At 36.3% G+C, this 11,018-nt stretch overlaps 1 protein-coding gene across 4 annotated transcripts in view; it reads left to right on the top strand.

Moving 5' to 3' along the window:
• Positions 1-11,018, top strand: part of MTMR2 (myotubularin related protein 2) — a 108,531-nt gene that overhangs the window by 73,598 nt on the left and 23,915 nt on the right. For all 4 annotated transcript variants that reach the window (XM_029207588.1, XM_029207587.1, XM_029207590.1 and 1 more), the window contains 2 exons: positions 6,417-6,566; positions 7,331-7,519. In XM_029207588.1, the coding sequence (XP_029063421.1) occupies positions 6,417-6,566; positions 7,331-7,519 (339 nt within the window). The remainder of the gene's footprint in view (positions 1-6,416; positions 6,567-7,330; positions 7,520-11,018) is intronic.

The following is an 11,018-nucleotide window of genomic DNA, read 5'->3' on the forward strand; positions in this document are numbered from 1 at the left end:
ACAAAAAAAACCAAAACTATTATGAAGTATCACCTTACCCTGGTCAGAATGGCCGTCATCAAAAAGTCTACAAATAAATGCTGCAGAGGGTGTGGAGAAGAGAGAACCTTCCTACACTTTTGGTGGGAATGTAAATTGGTATAGTCACTATGGAAAATAGTATGGAGGTTCCTTAAAAAACTAAAAATAGAGTTACCATGTGATCTGGAAAAGGTGAAAACTCTAATTCAAAGAGATACATGCACCCTAATGTTTCATAGCATCACTATTTACAGTAGCAAAGGCATGGAAGCAACCTAAGTGTTCATCAACTGATGAATGGATCAAGAAGATGTGTACACACACACACACACACACACACACACACACACACACACACACTGGAATATTACTCAGCCATAAAAAGGAATGAAATATTGCCATTTGCAGCAATGTGAATGGACCTAGAGATTATCATACTGAGTGAAGTAAGCCAGGCAGAGAAAGACAAATATATAATATCACTTATGTGTGGAACTAAAAAAGTAATACAGATGAACTTGTTTACAAAACAGAAACAGACTCACTGACATAGAAAACAAACTCATGTTTACCAAAGGGGAAAGAGGTGGGGGGAGAGATAAGTTAGGAGTATGGGATTAACAGATACACACCACTGTACGTAAAATAAACAACAGTGATTTACTGTATAGTACAAGAACCTATATTCAATATCTTGTAATAACCTATAATGGAAAAAATCAGAGAAAATATGTATAACTGAATCACTTTGCTGTACGTTTGAAACTAATACAATATTGTAAATTAGCTGTACTCCAATTGAAAAAAAAAGAGTAAATGAACAGCTATACGCATTCAGAAAGAGAATTATGAGATTAGGAAATGCGGTAATCAGAATATAGCATTGAACTCTACACTGAATGATACAGATGCTCTATGGTCTTTGATTTGCTAGATTAATTTGTTGGCTTTGTACTGCAGAGTTAGACACTTTGAGTCAACTGAGTTAAAATGTAGTGGAGAGGACACTGTATTTGGTGCAGTTAGAAGACTTTTTTTTTTTTAATTTAAGTTTATTACTGAAGAAAATGAAGATAATCTCTTCTGTTTGTTTCTTGTTTTCATTGAGGTATAATTGACATACGACATTATATTAGTTTCAGGTGTACACCATAATGATTTGATATTTATAAATATTGCGAAATGATCACCACAGTAAGTCTATAGTTAACATCTAGACAGTGTCACCAAAAACAGTTACAGGATTTTTTTTTCTTGTGATGAGATCTTTCAAGATTTATTCTTTTCGCAACTCTCAAATATACAATACAGTATTAACTATAGTTACCATGCTGTACAGTGTATCCCTGTGACTTACATTTACTTTATAATTGGAAGCTTGTACCTTTTGGCTCCCTTCACCATTTCGCCCACTCCTGACCTCCTGCTTCCAACAACCAACCATCAGTTTGTTCCCTTTATCTATGAGCTTGTTTTCTTGTTTTTTTGTTAAGATTCCACATATACGTGAGATCATCATACAATATTTGCTTTTTTCTGTCTTATTTCACTTAACATTGTGCACTCAGGTTCCATCCGTGTTGTCACAAGTGGCAAGATTTCATTCTTTCTATGGTTGAATAAAATTCCATTATATATAGAGATCTCTCGCTCTCTTTATATATATACACACACATATATATATGTGTATATATATATATATATATATATATATATATATATACCACATTTTCTTTATTCATCAGTGAGCACTTATATTGTGTCCATATCTTGGCTATTGTAAGTAATGCTACAATGAATGGAAGCATATATCTTTTTGAGTTAGTGTTTTCATTTTCTTTGAATAAATACTCAGAAGTGGAATTGCTGGATCATATAGTAGTTCTATTTTTAATTTTTTGAGGAACCTCCTTACTGTTTCCCACCAACACTGCACAAAGGCTCCCTTTTCTGCACATCCCTGCCAACACTTGTGATTTCTTGATTTTTTGGTGATTAGCCGTTTTATTTTATTGTTTATTTATTTTAAAAATTATTCATTTATTTTTTAGTACATCTTTCTTGGAGTACAATTGCTTTACAATGCTGTGTAATTAGCCATTTTAACAGGTGTGAGGTGATATCTCATTGTAGTTTTGATTTGCATTTCCCTGATGATGAGTGATGTTGAGCATCTTTTCATGTGTTCGCTAGCCATTTGTATGTCTTTGGGAAAATGTTTATTCCGATCCTTTGCTCATTTTTAATCGGATTTTTTTTTGTTGTTTTTAAGTTCTTTATATATTTTGGATGTTAACGCCATATCAGGTATATGGTTTGCAAATATTTTCTCCAATTTCATAGGGTGCCTTTTCATTTTGTTGATGGTTTTTCCTTTGCTGTTCAGGGTAATCTCTTAATATAAATGTTGAGACTAAAGATAAAGCATCAGAGTATTCCTTTTTTCTTCTTTTAAATTAAAAAAAAATTGGATGCGGTAATACTCACACTCTGTATAAAATTCAAAAGGTATAAAAGGGTATACTGAAAGGAAGGTTTCCCTTCCAGCCAACATTGTTCCCCAGCCATCCCAGTTCCTCTCCCTTTAGGAAATAATGTTACTCATTACCCGTATATCCTTTCAGAGATTTTATGCTACACAGCTTGTATAATGTGTATACAGTATTTTTTTAAAGCAGATAATAGCGTTCTGTGCACACTGTACCCTTCTTTTTCATTTAACATATTTTGGAGATTATACCATCTCAAAACACACGGCCTCTCTATTCTTTTTTTCTTTAAAATTGATATATAATTCACATACCATAAAATTTTCTACTTTAAAGTGTACACCACTGTTTTTTGTTTGTTTGTTTGTTTGTTTTTGCGGTACGCGGGCCTCTCACTGTTGTGGCCTCTCCCATTGCGGAGCACAGGCTCCGGACGCGCAGGCTCAGCGGCCATGGCTCACGGGCCCAGCCGCTCCGCGGCATGTGGGATCTTCCCGGACCGGGGCACGAACCCGTGTCCCCTGCATCGGCAGGCGGACTCTCAACCACTGCGCCACCAGGGAAGCCCTACACCACTGTTTTGTAATATATTCATAAGATTGTGCAGCTATCACCACAATCTAATTCCAGATCATTTAGAAGACTCAGTTTTGAATCGTACCTCTGGCACTTGCTTAGCTCTCACACTTATATATGTGCTGTTGAATGAGTCACTCATGTCACAGTGCCTTTATTTTTTACTTGGTGATAGGAACTGCCTTATAGGATTGTTTGAAGGATTAGTGATACACAGAAAGGCACATTATAAACCATAGAAATCGATCCAAATGATTATTATTATATTTGTTACATTGTAAAGCTCTAAATACAGAAGTCATGATTGGTTGGCTTTTTGTGTGCTGCCGCTGAAACACAAAATGAAAGCCACACTAAATTTGTAGAACTATACCTTATAGTGCCTAAAGAAATTAGATTATATATTTTTTAAATGGGCAAAGCTGTTAGTAACCATTTGTTTGCTGTATAAGAGAGTATTTCTTTAATTTTCTCTTGACACATGTAGTGATTATACAGAGGACCCTGAAATTTGTGGATAAGGTCAAGAGAAATCATCAAGTTGCTAAAATAGTAAAAATCAGTATATAGAAAATGAGCATGGTCTTCTGCAGAAATAATCATATGGTAGATACCTTGCTTAACAAATTTGGAGAGCACTCAAGTACAGTAAAGGAAAACAGAATTTATCCTTAGAACTGGAATGTAAGTAACTAGGGAAAGCTATAATCCAGTTAATTTGGTTGTAAATTGACTGACAAATGGTTACATTAACTGAAGGGCAGTGATTTGCATGGAGAGAAGAAAGATGTATGCCAGAGATCAACAGTTGTCCTTGTATCTTTAGCACTGTCTACAAAGAATGTATATGCTGACTAGCCAACTCCAGTTTTCTGCTTGGAAGGCACTTCTTTAGTGCAGTTAGGTGTGTCAGCTTCTCTAAGAATCAGGAGGACAATAGCCATTAAGGTAATTTAAGTCAATGATTCTACTCCCACCCATCCATTTTTCTGAAGAATATGACACAACCTCAGTGGTAACAGTTCTCCCTAGTAGTGATTTTTCAAGGATATGGGAAGGCAGTGAGAGAGAGATGGGAGTTACCTACCTGTGTTAAAGATGGTACGCTAGGATCTCAGGAGATCTGACCCTCTCAGCTTTGACTCCATATTTTCTAAGAAAACTTCAGAAACTAATTTTGCTTCTTGTAGAAGCTTCCTTGTGGTTCATTGATTTTATTGATTCACATATTCATTCATCAAATTCATGTAGCACCTACTGTGTACTAGTGGCTAAAACAGAAAGACACACTCCTGACTCCCAAAGAACGTATGTTTAATGGAGGATTCAAAGAAGTAAACTAACAATCAAAATACACAGTGGTGAATATTGTGACTAATAGAGCAGGTACTCCGGTGATAGAATATGAAGCCATCTGGAAACTGAAGGTGTTTGGTATAGGCTAGACTAGAGTTTAGAGTGGCCAGAGGTCAGTCTGGGGAAAGCAGGAGTGTGAAGGTCTTTTCCAAGTCCCATAAAGGATTCTATACTTTATGTGAAAAGGAATAGGTAGCCATTGATAGTTTTTAGGCAGAAGAATGATGTGATAGCTTTTGCATCTTAAAAGAATTTTGAGGCAGTGTGGAGAATGGATTGCAGAGGGACAGAAGAGAAGTGACAATGGCCCGAATTAGGGAAGTGACAATGGCCTGAATTAGGGAAGTGACAGTGAAGATTGAGAGACATGAGCAAACTTTTTTCAGGCACTTTTGGAAGAAAAAAATCATAAAAATTAGTCATTCATTGGAAGTAGAGGGTGAGGGAGAGTTAGAGGTGGTATCCAAGTTTCTTGGTTGAGTACCACCTCTATAAACTTACGAATTCATTTTTTTCATTGTACATTTTTTATTATAGCATGAACATTTATTTTAAACATCTCTTACTTAAACCTTTTTTTTATTTCTGGAAATAAGTAAGGATCTTACCTGAACAGTTATCTAGAAAGTTGAGGAAAGCAGGAGGGAAGGAGAGATGTAGATCATAGGAAGCAAGTTGGGACCAGGCTAATTAAATGGGGTAAATAGTATTTAAGGCATTAATGAAGAGAGACCTTGGCTAGGGATAGGTGGAAACTCTTGATAATATTTATCACATGATTACTGGAAGGGAGTTTTCCTTTCTTAATTTTAATATCCTCCTGGGTGTTCGGCAACAGCTTTAGAAATACCCCTTTAAAGGAGAGTACCTCCTGCCCTTTGATTTCAGATTTTTATAACAATTTTGTGAACCAGGATAGTAAAATTTTTCTTGAGGCACAATGTACTTTTTTAATTAAAAGGATAGTTTTAGAATGTACATGGAATTCTTTACAAGTTACAGTTTGTGCCACAATTTCTTCATCTATAAAATGACAGTAATGAAACCTGAATACAGTAATATGTGTGTGGGGGGGTCGGGGGGGAGGGAGGGAGGGAGGGATAGAGAAAGGCTGCTGGCATAGTGCCTGCACATAGTAGGTGCTCAATAAATGTTTTTTTTTTTCTGTAATTTGGTTTCTTTCAGTTTTGTCTTTTTCGGTTTATTGAGTTGTCAGAAGTAATAAAATTAAAAATATATGTATTTTCTTAATTCCAGCCATTTAATGTAATGGCTTTATTTTCTATGGAATGGAGGATGGAAATTTTAAAGTGTCTTATTAAGTACTCTTATATGTGAAGTGGTATACTAGTTATAAATATGGCAAATATTTAAGGACCAAATGAGTTTAATAATTGGTGTGTTTTTAAAAAATTGTTTTAAGTGTTTCTCTTGCCTCTTTTTTTTTTTGGTTTTGCCTTCTATTACTTCCTTGTTTTTTTTAATATGTTTTACATCAGCAACATTTTATTAATACTGTAAAATTCACTTTAGGTATATACGTGATAAACATGTACGTAGCATTCTGGTGGACTCTTGGTGCCTGCCCTCAGAAATTTCTTTGTATAGATGAATGGCAGCAGAATTACTCACCAGTCAAACTGTATGAGACTGTGTTCTTTTTAAAGACAAGAACATTTTCAACCTTACTGTTTCCTTGCTTTTCATTTGATGTGCTTAGGACAGACCCAACACTCAATCAGTATTTAATGATTTAATAAATCTATTAACATAAAATTGAATGCCAAAATGAACACAGATCCCTGTGTTAGAATATGTCATCCTAAAAGCCTGGTCACCACAGGCAGACAATAACTATTCCAACAACTTAAGTGATAGTGGAGAAAAGAGAAGTTGAATAGGAGGCTTCTGTTCTGATGTTTTAAAATATTTTTGTTGGGCAGTAATTTGTCTTATGTTTTATTTCACATGTAGGGAATTCCAAATGAAAGCTGGAGAATAACAAAGATAAATGAGCGGTATGAGCTTTGTGATACATACCCTGCCCTCTTGGCTGTGCCGGCAAATATTCCTGATGAAGAATTAAAGAGAGTGGCATCCTTCAGATCACGGGGCCGTATCCCAGTAAGTGCGAAGCTGTGCTGAAACTTTCCCATTGCTTTTGTACTTCACGTAATGATGAGGATGACAAATGGGAGAATGGTTGCAGGATTAAAAATAGCTACATCGGCAGGCCTTCTCTGGGGATATTAGAGAATGTGTTATTTAGTAAAATTAAAACCAGAGGAAAGACTTAGACTAAAGACGTTTCTGGAGAATTTGAGATGGATATTGGAGAGCTGCACAGAATTGCATGGTTCTTAACTTGAAAACAAAGTTGGCTCTGTATTCACTATTTCTTTATCTTATTTTACATCTTTGGTCATGGTGATAAATGCTTTTTTTCCTTTAAATCCTAGAAAGAAGAAAACTTTACAAATTTGTGATGAATTACTGTGTTCTAGAAAGATAGCTCAAATAATTTTAGGTACAAAAATTCAGATTCTGAAGACTTTATAGTTGGACAGTTTTGCTGATACAGTACTCAGACTTTAAAAGTGGGGTTTACTTAGCCCCCTTTTAATCTATTTTTTTTCTAGAGACCATACTTCCAATAATCAGTGACTTTCATAAATCAATATCTGATTAATGAATTAGACCAAGTTTTCCACGTGCTAGTATTGGCTTGAAAGAAAGGTGATGATTTTCATAGCAGCCTCGTATATCCTTTTATGGCTAGCCTTTGAATCCAATTAGAAAGCAGAGTTTTATAGAGTAATGATTTTCAGAAGGATTATAAACAGAGAAGCATGTAAAGGGTGTGTTGCCACTTTTTTCCCCCCATTAAGGTTTTATCATGGATTCATCCTGAAAGTCAAGCCACAATCACTCGGTGTAGCCAGCCCATGGTAGGGGTAAGTGGGAAGCGAAGCAAAGAAGATGAAAAATACCTTCAAGCCATTATGGACTCCAATGCCCAATCTCATAAAATGTTTATATTTGACGCCCGGCCAAGTGTTAATGCTGTTGCCAATAAGGTGAGATCATCTTCCAGTAATTAAGATTATAGTTACACTTTCATGAGTTTGGTGGAAGCCACAGTGCACTAGAAAGACTTCGGGCTTTTCAATGATAAAAGTGTAGATTCTAATCCTGGCTCTTCTACTTGATAGTATAACTTAAAAAATTTTTTTTTTAATTTTATATTGGAGTATACTTGATTAACAATGTTGTATTAGTTTCAGGTATACAGCAAAGTGACTCATTTATACATATAAATGTATCTATTCTTTTTCAAATTCTTTTCCCATTTAGGTTATTACAGAATATTGATCAGAGTTCCGTGTGCTATACAGTAGGTCCTTATTGGCTATCTGTTTTAAATATAGCAGTGTGTACATGTCAATCCCAGCATAATGTGGAGTCAGTTATTTAATCTTTTTAGTAACTTTAATTTGCTTATTTGTGAAATGAGAATCATAATAACTAACAGGGTTGTTTTAGGGGCAAAACTCACCTGATAAAAAATAGTGCATAATCCTGCTTACTTATGTAAGAAATAGGTATTCATCAATTACTAGTTTCTCTTTCCCTTCTCCAAACTGGACAATAAACTGAGGTTGTGACTGACAAAAGAAGTCTGCACAGCACTGTTGTAGAAATCATGCAGTGTTCTCAGTGACCAGTGCTGCCCTCTTCTGGCAGCTCTCCACCTGTACAAGCTATTCAGACTGAAAGCTTGCAGTTAGCTGGAGCAGTGGTCCTGATTTCTGCTATAGAATAAATATTAGCATTGTGGAACTAGAAATTCTAGTCCAGTTGACAAAATCTACCATAGGAGAAGGAAAGAGAAGAGATGCAATTTAGCTTTAAAAAATTGCCTCACATACAAGCAGAAAAAACCCCAAAAGCCCCCCCAAAACTAAAACACCCCAAATCCTATAACTAAATAAGAGAGAAACACCATTAAATCTTGGTTATACATCCAGGCCTATGTGCAGATGCGTGCACACATATATTTGAGACAGAATGGGATAATTGCAACTTCCTTTTTTTAATTGGTGCTGTTTCTTTCTATGCCAATAAATATCTGTAACATGATAATTACTAACACCAATTGTTTTTGGATATTTAGGTTCTTTTTTTTTTTTTTTGGCTATTATAAACAGAGCTGGGGTGACCATCCTTAAATTAAATTATGGATCATGTACCTAATTATTTCTGTCCTATTTAGTGTTTTGAGGACATTGTGAATTTCAGACATTCTCTGTTAAACTGTAAGTATTTCCCCTTAAAGGAGAAATGAGGCAATGTGTATATGAAGCTGGTACCCCAGAGACTGGCATGTATTTTTCCAGTAATTACTTGTTCCCTTCCGTAAACCTTATACCATGAATTAGCAGGAATGAGACTTAAGATGTTATCTAGGATGAGAGATGGAGAGAGGCGTATAAGGCAGAAAAGGGGGTAGAGCAAAATACTACATTCCTCGTCTTTTTTTTTTTTTAACATCTTTATTGGAGTATAATTGCTTTACAATGGTGTGTTAGTTTCTGCTTTATAACATAGTGAATCAGCTATACATATATCCCCATATCTCCTCCCTCTTGCGTCTCCCTCCCTCCCAGCCTCCCTATCCCACCCCTCTAGGTGGTCACAAAGCACCGAGCTGATCTCCCTGTGCTATGCAGCTGCTTCCCACTAGCTAGCTATTTTACGTTTGGTAGTGTATATCTGTCCATGCCACTCTATCACTTCGTCCCAGCTTACCCTTCCCCCTCCCCATGTCCTCAAGTCCATTCTCTACATCTGCATCTTTATTCCTGTCCTGCTCCTAGGTTCTTCAGAATCTTTTTTTTTTTTTTTTTTAGATTCCATATATATGTGTTAGCATATGGTATTTGTTTTTCTCTCTCTGACTGACTTCACTCTGTATGACAGACTCTAGGTCCATCCACCTCACTACAAATAGTTCAATTTCGTTTCTTTTTATGGCTGAGTAATATTCCATTGTATATATGTGCCACATCTTCTTTATCCATTCATCTGTCGATGGACAGCTAGGTTGCTTCCATGTCCTGGCTGTTGTAAATAGAGCTGCAATGAACATTGTGGTACATGACTCATTTGGAATTACGGTTTTCTCAGCATATATGCCCAGTAGTGGGATTGCTGGGTGGTATGGTAGTTCTATTTTTAGCTTTATAAGGAACCTCCATACTATTATCCGTATATACTGGCTGTATCAGTTTACATTCCCACCAACAGTGCAAGAGGGTTCCCTTTTCCCCACACCCTCTCCAGCATTTATTGTTTGTAGATTTTTTGATGATGGCCATTCTGACTGGTGTGAGGTGATACCTCATCGTAGTTTTGATTTGCATTTCTCTAAAATGATTAGTGATGTTGAGCATCCTTTCATGTGTTTGGTGGCAATCTGTATATCTTCTTTGGAGAAATGTCTAATTAGGTCTTCTGCCCATTTTTGGATTGGGTTGTTTGTTTTTTTGATATTGAGCTGCATGAGCTTCTTGTAAATTTTGGAGATTAATCCTTTGTCAGTTGCTTCATTTGCAAGTATTTTCTCCCATTCCGAGGGTTGTCTTTTCATCTTGTTTATGGTTTCCTTTGCTGTGCAAAAAGCTTTTAAGTTTCATTAGGTCCCATTTGTTTATTTTTGTTTTTATTTCCATTTCTCTAGGAGATGGGTCAGAAAGGATCTTGCTGTGATTTATGTCAAAGAGTGTTCTGCATATGTTTTCCTCTAAGAGTTTGATAGTGTCTGGCCTTACATTTAGGTCTTTAATCCATTTTGAGTTATTTTTGTGTATGGTGTTAGGGAGTGTTCTGATTTCATTCTTTTACATGTAGATTTCCAGTTTTCCCATCACCACTTATTGAAGAGTCTGTCTTTTCTCCATTGTATATTCTTGCCTCCTTTATCAAAAGTACGGTCACCAGGGCTTCCCTGGTGGCGCAAAGGTTGAGAGTCCACCTGCTGATGCAGGGGGACACGGGTTTGTGCCCCGGGCCGGGAAAATCCCACATTCTGCGGAGCGGCTGGGCCCGTGAGCCATGGCCGCTGAGCCAAAAAAGTACGGTCACCATATGTGCGTGGGTTTATCTCTGGACTTTCTCGTCTATTCCATTGATCTATATTTCTGTTTTTGTGACAGTACCATACTGTCTTGATTACTGTAGCTTTGTAGTATAGTCTGAAGTCCGGGAGCCTGATTCCTCCAGCTCCGTTTTTCTTTCTGAAGATTGCTTTGGCTGTTCCAGGTCTTTTGTATTTCCATACAAACTGTGAAATTTTTTGTTCTAGTTCTGTGAAAAATGCCATTGGTAGTTTCACAGGGATTGCATTGAATCTGTAGATTGCTTTGGGTAGTATAGTCATTTTCACAATGTTGATTCTTCTAATCCAAGAACATGGTATATCTCTCCATCTGTTTGTATCATCTTTGATTTCTTTCCTTAGTGTCTTATAGTTTTCTGCATACAGGTCTTTTGTCTCCTTAAGTAGGTTTATTCCTA

Source organism: Monodon monoceros, unplaced genomic scaffold, assembly GCF_005190385.1.
Source record: "Monodon monoceros isolate NGI ecotype Baffin Bay Population unplaced genomic scaffold, NGI_Narwhal_1 Super_Scaffold_7, whole genome shotgun sequence".
In the NCBI taxonomy this organism is placed as follows: Eukaryota; Metazoa; Chordata; class Mammalia; order Artiodactyla; family Monodontidae; genus Monodon; species Monodon monoceros.